The 22,391-nt window shown below is 38.4% G+C and overlaps 2 protein-coding genes and 3 long non-coding RNA genes across 5 annotated transcripts; 4 read left to right on the top strand and 1 right to left on the bottom strand.

The window, feature by feature from the left end:
• Positions 1–807: 807 nt before the first annotated feature.
• LOC148064156 (uncharacterized) lies at positions 808–1,880 on the top strand. The gene is made up of 3 exons (XR_015713558.1): positions 808–1,109; positions 1,206–1,274; positions 1,727–1,880. It is a non-coding gene; the product is annotated as an uncharacterized LOC148064156 (long non-coding RNA).
• A 3,409-nt stretch (positions 1,881–5,289) lies between these two features.
• Positions 5,290–5,709, top strand: LOC148064155 (uncharacterized). The gene is made up of 3 exons (XR_015713567.1): positions 5,290–5,378; positions 5,441–5,534; positions 5,594–5,709. It is a non-coding gene; the product is annotated as an uncharacterized LOC148064155 (long non-coding RNA).
• Positions 5,710–6,704: 995 nt separating this feature from the next.
• LOC148064154 (uncharacterized) lies at positions 6,705–7,238 on the top strand. The gene is made up of 3 exons (XR_015713568.1): positions 6,705–6,819; positions 6,882–6,971; positions 7,036–7,238. It is a non-coding gene; the product is annotated as an uncharacterized LOC148064154 (long non-coding RNA).
• Positions 7,239–7,752: 514 nt separating this feature from the next.
• LOC148064153 (atypical chemokine receptor 4-like) lies at positions 7,753–8,764 on the top strand. Its single transcript, XM_087811395.1, has one exon. The coding sequence runs from the start codon at positions 7,785–7,787 to the stop codon at positions 8,745–8,747; it is 963 nt and encodes a 320-aa protein (XP_087667521.1). The 5' UTR covers positions 7,753–7,784; the 3' UTR covers positions 8,748–8,764.
• A 3,469-nt stretch (positions 8,765–12,233) lies between these two features.
• e2f5 (E2F transcription factor 5) lies at positions 12,234–21,898 on the bottom strand. The gene is made up of 8 exons (XM_087811129.1): positions 21,664–21,898; positions 19,200–19,309; positions 16,860–17,021; positions 16,550–16,658; positions 14,470–14,785; positions 14,264–14,401; positions 12,739–12,777; positions 12,234–12,678 (listed from the first exon to the last, which is right to left on the bottom strand). The coding sequence occupies exons 1-8, from the start codon at positions 21,790–21,792 to the stop codon at positions 12,602–12,604; spliced, it is 1,080 nt and encodes a 359-aa protein (XP_087667255.1). The 5' UTR covers positions 21,793–21,898; the 3' UTR covers positions 12,234–12,601.
• Between the last annotated feature and the right edge of the window lie 493 nt (positions 21,899–22,391).

The following is a 22,391-nucleotide window of genomic DNA, read 5'->3' as shown; positions in this document are numbered from 1 at the left end:
CTTAAGACGTTTCTATTTGTTCAGGCTTTTCCTTGATTTTCTGGAACTCCTGTTGTGTTCTCAGTATTATCTTGATCTTTAAAGTATATACTTTATTGAATATTGTTTGATTGTTTAAGCGCTTTGTGACCCTGGTCTCGAAAAGCGCTATATAAATAAAAATTACTTACTTACTTACTTACATGTCAGGCAGTTGTGCTTGGTTCAAATATTTCAGATCACAGTTTTGTAAAGTTTATAGTCAAACAAAACCAATACACATGTTTAACAAAGTACTTTTAAATGTTTTTGGTTTATTCTTCACCAAGAAATGTTCATCTTAATTATAAAAATACTCACACATTCACGATTTTTATAGTGACCATCTTAACACAAATTATATAAAATCAAACTTATATTTTAATTGTTTTGTGATTATTTAATTTAATATTTTTCTTCCAGTAATATTGAAGGAACTTTTGTCATTTTGCTTCTGCATTTTTTTCAATAAAACTATGTTAGGTATCTGTTCGGAGGGACACCCTGGACAGGACCCCAGTCTAGCTCACTCTCAGTATTGCAAAGTCCACCTGAGAAACAAAACAACTTCTTAAAAAGCGATTTCATCCGATCGTTTTATTATTTAAAGACACGTAAAACCAACGCTGACCACGAGAGGTTTTCACAATCCTTTCGGTTCATTTTGCAGAAGTTCTCGATTAAGAAAGTCACTTCAAAGGTGTTGCTAATGATATAATAAACCACCTGATCTTAGGAAACAACTTTCGTCACGCCGGTTCCCAAACGAGCTCGACATCAATTTAGCTAGAAAGGCACGTAGATGATTCACTAGAAAGGCACGTAGATGATCGAGACGACTTCTTTCTTTTCTTTTTTCGGATGAAAAACAAATGAAGAAACGCGGGTGAAGAAAGTCTGTGACGCCCTCGAGGGGAAGTTCGTTCTGCGTGGATCATTTAAACGGCGCCGACGTCTGGACTTTCATCGACAGCCTCATCATGAACCGACGTCTGCTGGTCCTGCTGACTCTGCAGGTTTTCCTGCTCGTCTCCAGCTCTGACCCCCATCAGGCCGACACTCTGAAGGACCAACAACCAAAAAAGATACTTGTGAGGATGATTTTATCTTTTGTAGCAGCTCAGTTCTCTTCAGCCGCAGGTCGACATTGTTTAGAAACTCATTTCTGTTGTGTTTTTTTTTTTTAGTTTTTCTATCCCAAGTTCACAAAAAACCGCCCACAACCTCCAGGCTGGAACAACCTCCTCGGTAACCCGGTGAGCCTTCAACACCGTTCTCTCTGCAGAAGTTCCGAGCTAGTCAACGATAATGTCTTTTGGTCGACAGTATCATCCCGAGGACCGCGATCTTCCGGCAGAAGAGATATTTAGCGCCGCCTGAAAACTTTACTTTGTCGTTTCCAGTTTCAAAACAGAATTTCTAAATCAATATTTGCAAATTCTACAGTTGAGATGTTTCGATTAGACTGAAGTTTTTCATGCTCTACCGACTGGTGGTGTAAAAACATAAACATCGCTGAATATTGAAGTGTTTTTTTCACAGTATCAATATTCAACAACACTATATTGATTATTTTTCTCTCTAAAATCACATTTTAATTTCATTTTAGTTCTTCTATGGTTTACATTTCAACAAATTCTGTATAGAATTAAATAATGTTATTTTTTATTACAATTAACCTTTACATTTGTTCATTTTTGTGTTGCAGTTAGGAGTCTCTAGATGGCAGAAGTCATTACGTCCTCCGCAGATAAACAAAGAATGAAATGAGATCCCAGCGATGACTGAGGACGAGAGGATACAGTAAAAGCTGATGTTTGGACACATTTTGGTTTGAAAACAAATAAAAGCAGTTACGACTTCGTCAAGAGTCATGTGGTCTGTAAATACTACAACACCAGAGTCAAGTACTCAACAATACTACACATATATACTTGTTACTACACTATCACAACACCAGAGTCAAGTACTAGACAATACTACACATATATACTTGTTACTACACCATCACAACATCAGAGTCTAGTACTTGGCAATACTACACATATATACTTGTTAATACACTATCACAACACCAGAGTCAAGTACTGGACAATACTACACATATATACTTGTTACTACACTATCACAACACCAGAGTCAAGTACTCGACAATACTACACATATATCCTACACCAGAGTCAAGTACTGGACAATACTACACATATATACTTGTTACTACACTATCACAACACCAGAGTCAAGTACTGGACAATACTACACATATATACTTGTTACTACACTATCACAACACCAGAGTCAAGTACTCGACAATACTACACATATATCCTTGTTACTACACTATCACAACACCAGAGTCAAGTACTGAACAATACTACACATATATCCTTGTTACTACACTATCACAACACCAGAGTCTAGTACTGGACAATACTACACATATATACTTGTTACTACACCATCACAACACCAGAGTCAAGTACTGGACAATACTACACATATACAGTGCCTTGCGAAAGTATTCGGCCCCCTTGAACCTTTCAACATTTCGCCACATTTCAGGCTTCAAACATAAAGATATAACATTTTAATTTTTTGTCATGAACAACAACAAGTGGGACACAATCGTGAAGTGGAACGAAATTTATTGGATAATTTAAACTTTTTTAACAAATAAAAAAATGAAAAGTGGGGCGTGCAATATTATTTACTTTCAGTGCAGCAAACTCACTCCAGAAGTTCAGTGAGGATCTTTGAATGATCCAATGTTGTCCTAAATGACTGATGATGATAAATAGAAGGCACCTGTGTGTAATCAAGTCTCCGTATAAATGCACCTGCTCTTTGATAGTCTCAGGGTTCTGTTTAAAGCGCAGAGAGAACCATGAAGACAAAGGAACACACCAGGCAGGTCCCAGATACTGTTGTGGAGAAGTTTAAAGCCGGATTTGGATACAAAAAGATTTCCCAAGCTTTAAACATCTCAAGGAGCACTGTGCAAGCAATTCTATTGAAATGGAAGGAGTATCAGACCACTGCAAATCTACCAAGACCCGGCCGTCCCTCCAAACTTTCATCTCAAACAAGGAGAAGACTGATCAGAGATGCAGCCAAGAGGCCCATGATCACTCTGGATGAACTGCAGATAACTACAGCTGAGGTGGGAGAGTCTGTCCATAGGACAACAATCAGTCGTGCACTGCACAAATCTGGCCTTTATGGAAGAGTGGCAAGAAGAAAGCCATTTCTTCAAGATATCCATAAAAAGTCTTGTTTAAAGTTTGCCACAAGCCACCTGGGAGACACACCAAACATGTGGAAGAAGGTGCTCTGGTCAGATGAAACCAAAATCGAACTTTTTGGCCACATTGCAAAACGATATGTTTGGCGTAAAAGCAACACAGCTCATCACCCTGAACACACCATCCCCACTGTCAAACATGGTGGTGGCAGCATCATGGTTTGGGCCTGCTTTTCTTCAGCAGGGACAGGGAAGATGGCTACAATTGATGGGAAGATGGATGGAGCCAAATACAGGACCATTCTGGAAGAAAACCTGTTGGAGTCTGCAAAAGACCTGAGACTGGGACGGAGATTTATCTTCCAACAGGACAATGATCCAAAACATAAAGCCAAATCTACAATGGAATGGTTCACAAATAGACGTATCCAGGTGTTAGAATGGCCAAGTCAAAGTCCAGACCTGAATCCAATCGAGAATCTGTGGAAAGAGCTGAAGACTGCTGTTCACAAACGCTCTCCATCCAACCTCACTGAGCTCGAGCTGTTTTGCAAGGAAGAATGGGCAAGAATTCCAGTCTCTCGATGTGCAAAACTGATAGACATACCCCAAGAGACTTGCAGCTGTAATTGCAGCAAAAGGTGGCGCTACAAAGTATTAGCGCAAGGGGGCCGAATAATATTGCACGCCCCACTTTTCAGTTTTTTATTTGTTAAAAAAGTTTAAATTATCCAATAAATTTCGTTCCACTTCACGATTGTGTCCCACTTGTTGTTGATTCATGACAAAAAATTAAAATTTTATATCTTTATGTTTGAAGCCTGAAATGTGGCCAAATGTTGAAAGGTTCAAGGGGGCCGAATACTTTCGCAAGGCACTGTATACTTGTTACTACACTATCACAACACCAGAGTCAAGTACTCGACAATACTACACATATATACTTGTTACTGCACTATCACAACACCAGAGTCAAGTACTGGACAATACTACACATATATACTTGTTACTACACTATCACAACACCAGAGTCAAGTACTCGACAATACTACACATATATACTTGTTACTACACTATCACAACACCAGAGTCAAGTACTCGACAATACTACACATATATACTTGTCACTACACTATCACAACACCAGAGTCAAGTACTGGACAATACTACACATATATACTTGTTACTACACTATCACAACACCAGAGTCAAGTACTGGACAATACTACACATATATACTTGTTACTACACTATCACAACACCAGAGTCAAGTACTCGACAATACTACACATATATACTTGTTACTACACTATCACAACACCAGAGTCAAGTACTCGACAATACTACACATATATACTTGTTACTACACTATCACAACACCAGAGTCAAGTACTCGACAATACTACACATATATACTTGTTACTACACTATCACAACACCAGAGTCAAGTACTGGACAATACTACACATATATACTTGTTACTACACTATCACAACACCAGAGTCAAGTACTGGACAATACTACACATATAAACTTGTTACTACCCTATCACAACACCAGAGTCAAGACCTGGACAATACTACACATATATACTTGTTACCGATGCTATGGTAACAAATACTTTCAATAAAATCCTGAAAGTGCATTTAATATGGCGATCAAAAGAATATTATTCACAGTATATTCTTTTAAATTGTAGTTAAAACATGTTTTCAATAAAGAGATTTTCAGAATACTTTTAAAAAGTACTATTAGATTGTATTAAATGCAATGAATCTAAAGTTGGTCAAAATTATGATCATTTTTTGTTCAGCGATTTTTCAGACATAGTTCATGATTCAAGTAGTTTTAATTTGTAACAATTGTAGATTTTAATTGTTATTATTTCTAGAATTATTCTTGATAAACATGAGAAAAGTCTCTAGTTTTGCTGCAAGTTTTGAGGTCCACACAGAAGTGGAGGGAGTTTCCAGCTCCTCCTCTGAGCTCCAGTACTTAAGAGCAGAGAGTTTCTGGTCCTTCACTCATCATGGACAAGAAGCTGCTGCTGCTCCTCCTGTGTCTGCTCGTCACCTCCCAAGCTTCTGCTGATCCTGCAGAAGAACCCGGAGACGTGAAGGTGAGAAGCTTCTGCTGACGTCTGATCTCTTCTTCTGGACTTTCAAAACCCTCTGTTTGAAGGTCAAGAGTCGGAGCATGGAGGCTCTGGACGAGAGAGGTTCGATAATATGTGATAGACGTCCAGGTGGATGTTCTATTCTAGGACGTCCAGTGAGTATCTTCTGATCGACAAACTTCTTCATCTTCTCACCGGAACACTTGGTTTGTCTTCAGTGAGTCAATCGTGACCCAGAGACGCTCGGTTCTGGACGACGACTGGACAAAGTTCCTAAACTTGTGTTGCTGGATTGAAAAGAAAACACAATAAAAATGTATCGTGTTGTACTTTACTTTCGTACTTGATTTTATTTCAAACATGTTCGAATGAAGTTCGTTTGAGAAAATGTGAAACGAGTCAAACGTCTAATTCAAGATGAATAAAGGTTTGATCCGTTTCCAGTAAAGTGCCGACGTCAGCTTCAGAGGAACGATGAGTCAGGAAAACACGTGAAAAAGGAAACCGTTAGTCCAGGGATCCCATGTTGTACTACAACAGTTCTAAGAGGAGCCGACTATGGAACTATCTTGAGGTGAGATGAGACTCACGTGGATCGACTTAAGAGTTTCAAATCAACTCATTATCAGCGTTTTATTCTCGTTCTGGTGTTTTAGCAACATTTGAAATCATTCTCAGGATACTTTTATTAAAAACTACCATCAGAGTAAATGGTCCAGATCACCAGATCTAAAGGGAACAATATGTTAAAACAAGGACTAGTAGCGAGGTCAAGAACAACAGGAAGTGATGTCACGTTGAGTTTTTGAGTTCGAGACAAACCACAAAAATTAAAACATCCACTTTTGTCTATGATTCATTGTCATCTGCACTACAACAAATACATTAAAATACATCTTGTATATATTTATATAAAAGGTCTTTAATTCCACCTCAACAGTCGCATTCGTAGAATCATATACCGTATCTTCCGCACTATAAGGTGCACTTAATAATATGGAGCGCCTTGATATATATATATATATATATATATATATATATCAACTTTACCTGGTGGTGACTTGTTTACACTTTCATGACTCTGCGCCGACTGAGTCGACACGCCATGGGCAGGATTGCGTCATCATGGGTGGGATTTACGACGCACGTCACATCATGGCGGACGTCAATGGAGTGAGATTACTGCCATCGGTTTGAGCGAGTGTGTTGAAAAGATTATTTCAAGAACTTCTTTTCATTTGAATGACAGGAAAGTCTCTTGTTCTGCTGCGACTGGAGGCGAGAACAAGAGTTTCCAGCTCCTCCTCTGAGCTCCAGTATTTCAGAGCAGAGAGTTTCTGGTCCTTCACTCATCATGGACAAGAAGCTGCTGCTGCTCCTCCTGTGTCTGCTCGTCACCTCCCAAGCTTCTGCTGATCCTGCAGAAGAACCCGGAGACGTGAAGGTGAGAAGCTCCTGCTGACGTCTGATCTCTTCTTCTGGACTTTCAAAACCCTCTTTTTGAAGGTCAAGAGTCGGAACATGGAGGCTCTGGACGAGAGAGGTTCGAGAGAATGTGATGGACGTCCAGGTGGATGTTCTCTTCTAGGACATCGAGTGAGTATCTTCTGATCGACAAACTTCTTCATCTTCTCACCGGAACACTTGGGTTTGTCTTCAGCGAGTCCATCGTGACCTGGAGACGCTCAAGAACTGGACCATATTCACTTCAGCACCAAATACTGTTGATCTTCAGAGCGACGTTGAGGACCACAAACAGAAAGTGACAAATTCAATTTATTTAACTGTGAAAAATGAATCAGATTTTTTTTTTTAGTCTGGTTTGTAAGATGTTTAAGTGAAGAATAAAAATCTAAAAACTGATTTTGCTTGATTTTTTATTCTCCGTTCATTTGTTTTAATGAAAGGATGTTGACGTCAAATTAGAAAATATCTATTAAATTATTTCAGGAAATTAAAAACATTTTTTTTTTCTTTTCGTTTCATCTCAATAAGAAAAAGAATCAAAAACTTGTTTGATACACTTTTCTGTGAGGAATATACTCGTAAATTATCTTCTGTCTCAGATAAAATCACTTCCAGACACACTTTAATCGTAAAATACTTATTGATCTTTGTCTCACACCCTCTCAGTGAACTCAGCGCCGCAGCCATTGAAGTTTGAATTGTTTGAAATGAGAAACGTCCAAAAAAAGGTAAAACAACAGAAACATGTTTTTGTCAGTTCAGTGAAAACATGTGTTTCCTCCTGAACTTCATTCCAAGAGACTCACGAGTTCTTAAGAGTCTGGATCTGAAGTGGGTTAAAGATGGTTCTCATCATGGTCTGGAGTGTCTAGAGCCCCCCCCCCTTCAGAGACTTCCCAGCTCAGTCGGGAAAACGGGATCATCACAGTGGGATCTTCAGGAATGGATGAGCTGTACGACGAGAACTTCACCTTCAACTATGAGGATCACGCTCACCTGTGCGAGAAAGCCGAGGTGCGCCTCTTCTCCGGGGTCTTCCTGCCCCTGGTCTACGCTCTGTGTCTGCTGGTGGGTCTGGCCGGGAACGCCCTGGTGGTCTTCGTCTACGCCTGGAGCCGGCGCCTGAGGTCCGTGGCCGACGTGTTGGTGACCCACCTGGCCGCGGCCGACCTGATGCTGCTGCTCACGCTGCCCTTCAGGGCTCTGAGGGTCTGGCGTCTGGGGCGGGGGGTCTGCAAGATGGTGTCGGCGTGTTACACCGTCAACTTCACCGTCTGCATGCTGCTGCTGGCCTGCGTCAGCCTGGACCGGTACCTGGCGCTGGGCGGGGTCGGCGGGGGGGCGGTATCCAGGACCTTCAGCAGGAGACACTGCTGGAAGATCTGCACGGCGGTCTGGGCGGCGGCCTTCATCCTGGGGGTCCCCGACCTGGTCCTGTCTGACGTGATCCGGGACGCGATCCAGGACGTGGGCGCGTGTCGACCGGTCTACCCGGCGGCGCAGCAGGTGGAGGCTCTTCTGGAGACGGCCGAGGTGCTGCTGGGATTCCTGCTCCCGCTCCTGGTCATGATCTTCTGCTACTGGAAGGTGGGCCGGGCCCTGAGAGGAACCACGAGCGGGGACGAGAGGCGGAGGGCGGTCCGGGTCCTGGTGACGGTGGTCGGGGTGTTCGTGGTTTATGAGACCAGCAAAGACCTGGACCGGGCCTGGCAGGTGACGGAGAGTCTGGCCTTGACTCACTGCTGCCTCAACCCGGTCCTGTACTCGCTGATGAGCGCCCCCTTCAGGCAGCACCTGACCAGAGCGGCCAAGGCTGTAGGAAGGTGGAGACGGAGAAGGACGGAGACTCGTGGAGACGACGAGATGTCGACGGACTCGCAGGAAACAAACGCTTTTTCTCTTTAGTAACAATCTTTGGATTTCAAAATAAAAGCTTCATGCATCGCAGATGATTCTTGCTTTTATTAAACAAACAGGCTTTTTAGTAAGATTTCAAATGTTAAAAATGTAATGGAAATGTTTTTATAATTGTATTATAAAGGAATAAACAAAACAAAAAATCATTTTTTATAATTCAATTCAATTATTAAAAACAAAAGCAAACAAATTACATGGCGTAATTAGATTATTTAAAAATGCTTAAAAAGTAAGTTAATGCTTAAAACGAAACGAACAACAGTTCCATAAATGACTGGATTTAACTAGATTTCTGTGGAAAGACTGAAAAACATGATTCAGTCGTGATTCACCAGGAAACTATTTGACCCAGTTTTCCTTCTCGTACACAAACCTTTTAGAAACTTTACTAACGACCTTGACCAAATGTTTAACGAACATGTTCATTTTTATTGATGTGGAAACACAGGAGGCTGAAGTCAGTCCCAGCTACACGGGGTAAAAGGCAGCTTATTTTTCCAGATCTAAGTCAGAGAACGATAGAAACTTAAGAATCAGATTGAAAACAGAATTAATTGAGGAAGATTTGATTAAATATTTGAGATCCAAGATTTGAGCTCAGAGCCAAAGTAGAGTTTTAACAAATGTTTCATTCTTTGATTTATTTTTTACATCTTAACTAGTTTAACTTATTTAAAACTACTTTCATGACTTGATTCTGTTTTGATTTGATTTCTGTTTTTTTTTTTTTTTTTACTATAACATTTTCTTTTCTGAAAAACATAGATTTATTTTAAATATTCTTTATTTCTGTTTATTTATTATAATTTTTTTTTTACATTTTAAATACTGATTTTTTTTCCTAACCGTTTGCGAATATTTTCCGAAATATTGCGATCATTTTTTGAATGTCTTCTTTTTTATGCATTTTTTTAAAAATCTAATACAATAAAAGATTAACTTTACATTCAAAAGTTTTTTCTTTTTGATTCTCAAGATAAAGTTCTTAAGTCATTTTTTATGATAAAGATAAGTTGAAACAAACCTTAAAATAAAGGTTTATTCATTTACTGTAATTACACTTGTAAACAAACATATTCACTGCAAACACTAAAAACTGGTGTAAAAACTGCTAAAAGTGTGATGTAAACATATTTATGAGTCAATAATAAATCATACAAACTTCAGAGTAAAGAGAAGTGAAAACACTAGTCAGTTGTTCGTCTTTTTCTTACTCATCGACTGCTAAAATATGTTGGGGGGGCGTCGCCCCCAAAAAATTCAAGCTTCAACCTTGTGTATTTTACATTATCCAAGTATGCCAGGAAAACTTGCCTCAAAAAGCAGGAAATAACATTTCAGATCGTCTAGATTTCAAAATGTTCTCGTATTATATTACTTCATAAATGTTCATATGAATGTTGTGTCGCCGCCTCTGTTACTGCATATCTTTGCAGTTTCTCATGCATTTCCTGTCATACACAATAATATATGATCATTTACACAACTGTGTGATTGCATAACTTTGATGAGCGCACACACATGGACACACACAGACAGACGGACACACACACACACAGACAGACGGACACACACACACACAGACAGACGGACGGACACACACACACAGACAGACAGACAGACAGACAGACGGACACACACACACACACACACACACACACAGACAGACGGACACACAGACAGACAGACGGACACACACACACACAGACAGACAGACAGACAGACGGACACAGACAGACGGACACACACACACACACAGACACACACACAGACGGACACACAGACAGACGGACACACACACAGACAGACAGACAGACAGACACACACACACACAGACAGACAGACGGACACACACACACACAGACAGACGGACACACACACAGACAGACGGACACACACACACAGACAGACGGACACACACAGACAGACGGACGGACACACACACACAAACACACAGACGGACACACACACACAAACACACAGACGGACACACACACACGGATACACACACACACACACACAGAAAGACGGATACACACACAGACAGACGGACACACACACACACAGACAGACGGACACACACACACAGACAGACGGACACACACACACAGACAGACAGACGGACACACACACACAGACAGACGGACACACACACACAGACAGACGGACACACACACACAAACACACAGACGGACACACACACAAAGACAGACAGACACACACACACAAACACACAGACGGACACACACACACAAACACACAGACGGACACACACACACACACACAGACACACACGTCTGGATTCAAAGAACGAAGTCAGGCATAAAGTTGTTGAAAACACTGAAGTTTGTTTCTTCTGCTCTTTAGCTTCAGTCTCTGATCAACGGGTTCAAGAGTCTCTGCTCGCGACTCATTTTCACTCGAAAATTAAATGAACATTCAATCAAATCTCAACATCGCGGTTATATCGTAAATTCCATTAATCGTTCAGCAATTATTAAAACTATTTTTTATCCATTATCATTTTTACAAAACACACATTAAATATAGCTTTAGTCATATGTTATGACTATAAAACTATAAAACCACCATTTTATTTTCCTCAGCTTGATTCAACTAATCTTGTTTCTTCGTGGACAGAACTGCTCACATGTTCAGTCGACACGTGCGTATTGTTCTGTGACATCACTTCCTGTTATGTAAATGTGCTCAGATTAAGATAAGAAGATTATTCCTTAAGAGCGTTGCTACTCCAGCAGTCGTGCCGCAGCGGACCAACGACGACCTTCACTTTAACATGAAAACAATATCATGACATGTGGACTTTAGTGTCGCTCCTTCTCCAACTCGGAGGCCCTGGTTCTCCTGCTCATGAAGAACCGTCTTCATAGCGAACACGGAAGTAAATCATCAGAATATTTATGTGTTTATATGTTTATTTAAATGTTATTTTTAAGCATTTCATCATTTAGGGAATAATAGAATTCAATAATTCCTATAGTTAAAGTTTGACTTTGTATGTTTACCTTTTTATTTTAACATGTACTTTTATATTCCAATAAATTCAGACACATTTTCCAAATTCAACATTTTCTATTTTTTTTAACTTTTAAATCTAATGGCACGATTGGCTGAAAGTATCTCTGTATTCTCGTACTATTGGATCCATTATATCATTGTTTTGTACTAACTTTAAAATAGGAATAAAAAAAAAGTATTTCTGACAAACTGCAATAAAAATATTTAAACTGTGTGTAAAATGTTGTTTGGAAATGATCAAATTCAAATAAAAAACAGTTAAAAAACATTTAAAATAACTTATTTTTTTAACATTTGAAATATGTTCAAGATTCCGATGACACCGATTTACTTCCATAATTATTGTTGAGAAAAACGCATGCAATCTGTGAACCCACCACTTGATGTCGCTGTGACGCGAGAATGATAAACTTAAAAACGTGATAAAAAAAAAGATTCACTTAAACGTATTTATTGAATTAACTTGAAAAATGTGCAAACAATAAGAAAAGTGTTTCTCATCCTGGATTAATAAAGGTTTAGAATGAAGGCAGTTCACCAGGTCTGGCGTCATTAACTTAGATTAAATAAGAGAAGAAGAAGCTTCTCTGAGTCACATTCAGAGGGAAGAACGAAGACCATCAGAAGATCCAACATAATAACATCCGAGCTCCAGGGATTCTTGCAGGAACAGGAACGAAGCAAAAACTCACCTTTTCAGGACGAGATCGAAACATGAACATAAACGAAGCTTCTTCACACAACGAGCGACTCCGAGTGTTTGAGTCACTGAACCGAACTCGTGCGACTCACGGGACGAGGAGTCAGTAATTGAGGATCTGGACGTCGAACAGGTCGCACACGCCAGCGTTCTCGTCCAGGTTGAAGCTGTAGTCCAGACCTGAGGAGGACACCATCAGACACAAACTCTTTAAATCCAAGTCTGTCGTCGCTTTCTCACCGTCGGAGGACATGAGCTCGTCGATCAGGTCCACGGCTTCTACACACACATGAACACACACACACACACACAAACACACACACGAACACACACACACACACACACACACACACACACACACACACGAACACGAACACACACACGTCAGAACCTTCAAGAGTCTTTTAAACTCGCATACAATGACAGGAACTTTTGAAATCAATCCATGCATTTTGACATTTTTGAGAGGATTTCTAGAGCCTGAAAATAATCTTTTTTAAATGACTTTGAAGTAGTAAATATACAATAAAACACAATTAAACAATCTTTGCTTATTTAGCTGGATTTTATTACATCATAATAAAGTTTTTTCTGATTATTAATCACTAAAAAAACTGCTCTTAACGAACATTAAAGACATTTCTATGGAAGGAATTGAACTTTTTAAGATACATTTTCGCATTTTCCTTAAATTATCTATAAATAATAATTACGATTAAAATACTTAAATAGTGTCTTAATCATATTTGTAATGGAATAGATATAAAATAATGCATAATTAAAACGACCGTCTTCGCTTATTTAGTTTAATTTTATTAAAGCATCATTAATTTATTTATTTTTATTCACAACAAAAACTCAATCAGTTCAAATCAAGGTTTAGATATTTTTGGCACGTTTATGCACTAAGTGAGGATTTTAAAGTCCCTCCAGATAAATAAACATTTTTAAATGCGTTTCAATAATACTTTGAATGGAATAACTAGTAAATTCTACATAATAAAAATACTTATTTAGCTTCATTTTAATCACTTTATTATTTCTTTTTTAATAGTTTATCATATTTTTTAATTGATTTTATATAAAATTATACATAATTATTCAACTATAAATTACACACATTATTTTTTATTGATTTTATTAAAGTTTAATTATCTATTATTATTATTCACTGCAGAAACTGCTACAAACTTGAAATTTAATGCATTTTTATGTTAGAGATGAAATATCTTTAGATAAATTTATGCATTTTGTTATTTTCTATTACCTTAAAATAATGACGATGACAAATATTATAAATGGTGTTTTAATCATATTGTTAATGGGATTCATTTATATTCAATAATAAATAAAAAATATGATTTCATTACAACATTAAGACCATTTATTTTATGGTTATTTCCAAGTTTGTTCAGAAACTTCTCAAAAACACATTTATTTTTTATATTTTTTCTTTTAGAAACACTCAGGATTAAAACAGTGTTTAAAATGAGTACTTTATGGAATTACTACAAACTAATATGTAATAAAACATATAAAAGGTGTATTAAGCTTCACTGATTGAAGCATGAAAACATTTGTTCTGCGTTTTTTTTAATGGAAATAATTGAATATTTCCGGATAAATGTGTATCAAATGTCTCTAGGAAGGTAAAATAAAACACCTGGATCCCAGTGAAATGTAATATTAATAAAGATTTATGCTAAAAATACTTAGTTTGGTAGCAGTTTTGAGTCATAGACGTGGAGACGTTTGAAAGACGCACCATCTCTGTCTCCCCTCAGGTGCTCCACAGAGGTGCTGAGCTTCAGAAGGCTGCTCACGTCCAGAACCGAGTGGAAGTCCGGTCCGGTCACGTCCATCTGCTGCTGCTGGAACATGCACTCGGTCTGCGTGAAGCACTCTGAGAGAGGAGACCCGTCAGTTCAGGTCGGGACCACCATCGGGGGGGGGGTCTCGTCATAAAGTCACCTGTGTGGAGCGCCGGAGACGCCGGCGAAGGAGTCAGAGCATCCTGGTCCGGCAGCGCCATCTGGTGGTCGGAGCAGAAAGAGTCCTGGCTGCAGTAGGCGCTGGAGGAGCCGGAGAGGACGGAGGTGGACAGGGGGAACCTCTGCAGGCTGGCGGGGGTGCTGGGCGGGGTGGGCAGGGCACAGGTCTCGTCGCCCGGCGGGACGGAGAAGGCCACGGGCGCCGCCGACGTGGAGTCCCCGCTGATGAAGGTCACCTGGATGGGGGCGCAGCGGCTGCGCAGGTTGACCTGGTACTTCTTCTGACCGCTGTGACCCTGAGACAGAACCTTCAGTCAAGACGTGGACTCTAGTCTTTTTAATGTTCAGAACAATCATCATCATTTGTACACTTTAGATGACTTTGAAATGAACATATGTGAGGTTTATCTGATCGAGTTCATGGAATATGTATCTTTGCACAACACTGTATTTAACAGCACATTTTTATTTTTATAACATCAAAATATTCGCATAGTTTTTTTGTTGTAAATAAACCTGTAATTACGTTCTCCGCTGTTAAAGGAAGAACAAAATCTATCAAAAATCCCTTCGATGACTGAGGACGAGAGGATACAGTGAGTCCAGCATCTTTTAAAGCTGATGTTTGGACATATTTTGGTTTGAAAACAAATGAAAACAGTTACGACTTCGTCAAGAGTCATGTGGTCTGTAAATACTACAACACCAGAGTCAAGTACTGGACAATACTACACATATATACTTGTTACTACACTATCACAACACCAGAGTCAAGTACTGGACAATACTACACATATATACTTGTTACTACAGTATCACAACACCAGAGTCAAGTACTGGACAATACAACACATATATACTTGTTACTACACTATCACAACACCAGAGTCAAGTACTGGACAATACTACACATATATATATACACACTTGTTACTACACTATCACAACACCAGAGTCAAGTCCTCGACAATACTACACATGTATACTTGTTACTACACTATCACAACACCAGAGTCAAGTACTGGACAATACTACACATATATACTTGTTACTACAGTATCACAACAGCAGAGTCAAGTACTGGACAATACTACACATATATACTTGTTACTACACTATCACAACACCAGAGTCAAGTACTGGACAATACTACACATATATACTCGTTACTACACTATCACAACACCAGAGTCAAGTACTGGACAATACTACACATATATACTTGTTACTACAGTATCACAACAGCAGAGTCAAGTACTGGACAATACTACACATATATACTTGTTACTACACTATCACAACACCAGAGTCAAGTACTGGACAATACTACACATATATACTTGTTACTACACTATCACAACACCAGAGTCAAGTACTGGACAATACTACACATATATCCTTGTTACTACACTATCACAACACCAGAGTCAAGTACTGGACAATACTACACATATATACTTGTTACTACACTATCACAACACCAGAGTCAAGTACTGGACAATACTACACATACTGTATATACTTGTCACTACCTGTGAAACACATGCAGCTGCAGCGATGAGTTCACAGAGTGGGAATGAGATGAGAGTGTGTTAAAAAAAAACATATTAAATAATTCCATGTTTGTAAGAAGGTAATTAAGGCAGCGTTGTTGATCAGACTCACTCAAAACCATCAGAAATATCAACCAGTATTTTCCAGCTGAACACATGAAGACCATGACTCGTCGACTGACAGAACCAGTGAATCCAAAAAGTCCAGGAGGAAAAATGTACTATTGCAGATATTTAAAGTCATCATCTTAGTTCAATTATTCATGTCTGTTAAGACTTCTTATCATGTTTTAAAGTCGAGAAAATAGTTCGTTTCAATGATCATACAATTAAAATTGAATAACTGTCAGATAATGAACTTTTTTTTTAAAGAAAAATGGACAAAAATCACTCGTTTATAGAACTTTTTTTTAAGAATATCTACAACCATAAAACCTGAATAAATGGTTGGTGGTGATGAACGTTGTATGTTCCCAAGATGAAAAAAGTATAATTTTGCAGACGTACCACTTCAGGAAGAGGCACCTCCAGCTGGGTGCCGGCGGGCGCCATGACGGCGAGGAGGTTGTCGCTCTTGAACGCCTGACAAAGGTCTTCGTGCGTCACGTATCTGTGCGTAACAGCGTTAAGGTAACTGGAGGCAAACAGGAAAAGTAAGATTTGCTGGAACAGTAATTATTTCGAAGGTTTTCTTTCAGGAATAATCTCGGTGGAATAAAAAGCTTGAGTGTGGATTTCCAAGCGTGACGGCGGCGAACAAAGGATTCGAGCGACAAAGAAGTGGAAAGTTTGAAACATCTACGGCGTGAGAGGATATTTGCTGGTGACGACGTCTCCGTTCAGTCGCTTGAGATTCTCCTCCAGCAGCAGCTTCTGAGCGTCCAGGTGCTTCTCCTGAGCCTCCAGCTCAGAGTTCTGGACCTTCAGACTCTCCAGCTGCTGCAGGACCTCCTGGGTCTGGCTCTGACGGTTCTTCCCCCTGAACACCAGAGACGTGGACAAACGTTTGACAAAATTACTGCTTTAGGCTTCGGATTGCAGTGAAAAAAATACAATATCCTAAATATACAAAGGATATACGAGTGTAAAAATATAAAAATGAATAAATGTTACAAAACGGTGAAAGAACTTTGGACAAAACATTTATTAAATATGATGTATAATCATTTTTCTTTCATTTATTATGACATACTGTAATAAACAACTAACTAAAATAGTGCTAAGAAAGAGTTCATTAATGAATAATAACAAAAAAGTTAACATTTTAAGAGTTAATTTGTGAATAATCACCAATGGATTTTTTAACGCTTTAAGAATAATGAATTAACAACGAAAAATAGCTTTCAAAAGATCATTTATAAATAATTAGAATTATATTTTTAAAGTTGTATAAGTTCATTTATGACTACAAACAAACAAATATATTATAAAAGTTTTCAGAATAATTTATGAACAATAAAAAAAAAACAGTTTGAAAGGTTTTAAGAGTTGATTTATGAATAATAACAAAGTTGTTTAGTTTAACGTTACGAGGGCAACTTAAGTAGAATGAAGAAAGAGAAAAGCCATGAAATAATAAATTAAAAGAAGAAAAAGTCAGAGACGAAGAGAGAGAAAATGTGCAGATAGAAAGTAGAAAAAAAGAAGAGAATAAATATTAAAAGACAGATAGACAGGTAGATCAACTGATGCAAAGATGTGTAGATACAAGGGCTGCACGATATATGGAAAAAATATCAATATATCGATATTTATATCGAAAACGTGTGATAATTTATCATTTTTTATTGTATAAATCAAGTATTTCTTAAATGCGCACTTCGATCAATCAGTGTCACGTTCTACAAAGTTGTCAGTTTGTACTTCTATGTCTCGTTGTTGTTTACGTCTCCGTCTGTCTGTGAACTGTGCAGCGCAGCTTGCTAGGCTCGGTTGCTATGACGACACGTCTGACTTAGAGCGGCTAAGTATATACACGGAAGTAATACTAACTTATGATCTAGTCAAACACTAGTGATCCAGTGAAGTAATACTAACTTATGATCTAGTCAAACACTAGTGATCCAGTGAAGTAATACTAACTTATGATCTAGTCAAACACTAGTGATCCAGTGAAGTAATACTAACTTATGATCTAGTCAAACACTAGTGATACAGTGAAGTAATACTAACTTATGATCTAGTCAAACACTAGTGATCCAGTGAATTAATACTAACTTATGATCTAGTCAAACACTAGTGATCCAGTGAAGTAATACTAACTTATGATCTAGTCAAACACTAGTGATACAGTGAAGTAATACTAACTTATGATCTAGTCAAACACTAGTGATCCAGTGAAGTAATACTAACTTATGATCTAGTCAAACACTAGTGATCCAGTCACTCGTCTCTTTCAACCTCCTTTGTTAAAGCAACATATTGTAAGAACTTTTCCTCTCGTCTCAGTTGTTTTCTTAGAAGATCGTGAACTTCCAAACAAACCTGTCCGTCTTCACCGTATGCTAACGAGCTAAGTTGCCAGCGTCATTTATAAAGTGTTATGTGTGCGTCTTCACAGTATGCTAACAAGCTAAGTTGTTAGCGTCATTTATAAAGTGTTATGTGTGCGTCTTCACCGTATGCTAACGAGCTAAGTTGTTAGCGTCATTTATAAAGTGTTATGTGTGCGTCTTCACCGTATGCTAACGAGCTAAGTTGTTAGCGTCATTTATAAAGTGTTATGTGTGCGTCTTCACCGTATGCTAACGAGCTAAGTTGTTAGCGTCATTTATAAAGTGTTATGTGTGCGTGTACAAGGATTTATTACTGATTTGGTGATATCGCGACGCGCCGGCGGCTCCTCTCTGATGTCGCTCAGTTTTGGCGGGAAACCGATGCAAGTCCCGCGAGACTGAGCGTTATAAGAGATATTTTTCTACCATCATGTCGGCACAGAAGCGAGGAAATAAACGAAAGGGAAATATCATCGTTTTCCTTCTTAACCCCCTGACCTTCACTACAGTACTCGCGGCTACATTTTTAGGTGAAATAATAAAACATTGCATTAATATCGACATCTAGATTCAAGACGTCAATATCGAATATCGCACTTATTTCCATATCGAGCAGCCCTAGCAGACACTGAAGCAGACATTCAGGTTGTTGGTTTCCAGACCTCCACTGGATCATGTTCTTGTTCTTCTTCTCGATCAGGCCGACGCCCTCCAGCACGTTGGTGATGTCATAGATCCTCCTCCTCTGCCTCACGGCCAGACTGTCGGCTGCCTGGAGACACGTTTAATGGACCACTTGATATACTTCGCTTGGATTAGAGCCCGACAAGAATGATTTCACAAAGCTGCTCGGACGGAACCAGCTTAAGCTGTGAAACAAAGGGAAGGTGTGTGTGTGTGTGTGTGTGTGAGGGGGTTATCTGAGGGGGGGTGAGGAGTAAACATTTGCCAGATTTAGCGGCGGGAGGAGAGGGAAATCTTCCTGTACTTTTAAAAAGCTCAATCAAAGAATTATAAACTTGTGTTTGTCCAGGTGAAAATAAAAATCTTCAGTAAGTTAAGTCTTGTTTACCATTAATTCATCTAATTTTTATCTTTTTTTCACATAAAGATATAGTTTCACTAACATCAAGCATGATAAACAGACTGGAGACACATTTGTGTTTGTCTCAGTGTTGTCTTGACCTTTTAAGTATTTATTTTATTGGGTATTTTTTTGATTGTTTAAGCGCTTTGTGACCCTGGTCTTGAAAAGCTCTATAAATAAATTACTTTACTACCTTAGGTAGGTAAGTAGGTAGAAGTTTATAGATTGAAATATTTTTTTCCCAATTAGCCACAGCAATACAGCAATTATTTATAAAAAGTAAATAGAAATAAATAAGAACAAGAACAAAGAGAAATAAAGAGAAAGAACAAGATGATACAATCTAAGTCTAAAGATAAAGAACATAGATCAAAGAAAATAACAAAGAAAACTAACATTTAACTAACATTTGTGTGTATTTTGTTACTTCATCAAATCACTTAAAGACAACATTCCTTTCTTCTTATTGTGGTAAACCTTAAAAGATTAAAAGTTTCATCTCAAGTGTTCCCCCCTTTATACTGGGGTAGCTCCTGTTTGCAGTGTAGCCTCTAGTGCAGGGCAGATCTTCCTACCGACGGTTAAAAAGAGAAGATTATCTTTGATAAATCTAAGCTTAATGTCGAAAACACCAGGTGAATAATCTCCTTTAAGTCCCTTTGATTCATGTTAAACAGCAGCAGCAGGGACTGGATGAAGGACTGGAACGAACCCCCTTTTCATGGAACCCCCCCAGGAGTCAAAAGCAGCTGTCGATCTGCTCTTTTGAGCCTCGGAATTATTTCCCGTCGCACACTTGTTGCCCCGCGGTGGCAGGAGCGTCATGTGGTGTAGACGCTCGTCCTAGCATCACAAGACATTCCCCGGCCAGAGTCATGTTCATGTGTGGAAGAGCTACTACTAGAGAGAACTACTCTTGTTTAACCGATAACTAGACTCATGGCTACATGTGAAAGACACACATACATCAAATATATATATATATATATATATATATATATATATATACGAGAGAGATTACAAAATGAATCCTATACAAACATCTACATTTGTCAGAGAGGTTGATAACTGACTTACAAAAATCAATCATATTTTTTAAATTAATGTTTTATTTGAGATAAAAAAAACAACGTGTTAATTTTCATTCACTTCAACATATCATCAGGGATGATTAAAAAAATAACCAGATAAAGAAATGAAAGCAAAAAAATTAAATTAAAGAACCTTTTTAAGAAATGTTTTTAAATGTTGGTTTATTTAACTTTGGGTGAATAAAAAAATAAGCCGTAAAAAAACAAACAAGTTTTTTGGAATTTAACCAGTTAATAATAGAAAAATAAGATTTCAACAATAACATCTTAATAGTTTTACTGAGATATATATAGATATATATATATATATCTATATATCGACGTACAAGCTAAAAATATCAAAATACTTTGCAGTTTTTTTGCAGATTACGGTTTACTTTAAAGTTTGCATTGAAGAGGTTTTTCTAAATATGTTAAAATATTTACTTCGTTGTTTCTTGTGGAGAAAAACTAAGATTAAATAATAATTCCGTTTTTTTAAATGAACTTTTAATACTTTTTAAAGTTTGTTTATTTCGTAAAATGCTATGTTAGCTTGTAGCTCTCTTCGAGTGCGTCAACATATACACTAAAAAAACGACATTAACGATGTATAAAGTTACACAAAACAGTGTTTAAAAGTGTTTTAAAACACTCACACGTGAACTTAAATATTTGTTTTTTCTTGTTTCGTGTCTAACAAACATGGGGTTCAAGATGGCGGCCGTCAGAGCACCTGGACAATTATATACATTTAAAAATATATATATTAACATGTAATAAAGTTAAACTAAACAGGGTTTTAAGACATTAAACGTGTGAAGTTAAAACCAGAAAAACAACTATTCGTGTCTCCTTCACCAACATGGGGGTTCAAGATGGCGGCCGTCAGAGCACCTGGACAACAAATCAGTGCACCTGACCCTCCTCTGTGGTTCACCTGGACACACGTCAAAACCAGCCACTGACCACTTTCAGGTCCAGAACCCCGTCCTCCGCCTCCTGCAGCAGACCCACGAACTTCATGGTCAGGCGCCCCAAACTTTTCTCGTAGCGGCTCGGCGTGGATCGAACCGTCTCCGTGACCTCGAACTCCATCTTGTTCTCCAGAACCACAGCAGCTTCTACACCGAACTCTCCTCCATCCAGGGACCCGCTCGGAACCAGGGCAGCACCTGCGACTCGAACCCGCAACACACATGTACTTTACGGTACTACCGTTACCATGGCGACCCTCGTCCTCCTGCCGCAACGTGAAGGTGGCCCCGCCCCCTCAGGTGACGTCACGGGCGGAGAAACACGTTTTTATTAAGAGAAAAATAAATGTTCATTTTACTATGGATTTCAAACTAAAGGACACATTGTATTATTAACACTAAGATTAATTATTTTTATAATCCTTATAATAAATGTCAAAATCACAAAAAAAACATTAAAAAAAAGAAGAAATATTACATTTGTAATTCGTGAATTTAAAAAGTACATTGAAAGTATTAAATTGAAAGTAATAATAGTTATTTTTCAAGGCATTTTACAGAAACCTATAATGTATTCTGTTGCTTTGTGTTTGTTTTTTCTTTGCCACTTGTTGATCAACTTTTTTCGTAACTCAATTTAAACATATCTAATATTATTATTACTCTTTAGTTTTTAAAATGTAATTATCTTTATCACGTTGTTCCTCTGTCTGGATCTGG

Source organism: Callionymus lyra, chromosome 16, assembly GCF_982586985.1.
Source record: "Callionymus lyra chromosome 16, fCalLyr1.hap1.1, whole genome shotgun sequence".
NCBI lineage: Eukaryota > Metazoa > Chordata > Actinopteri > Syngnathiformes > Callionymidae > Callionymus > Callionymus lyra.
Note: the sequence above shows the minus strand (reverse complement) of the source record. Positions and strands in the feature narration are given on the sequence as shown.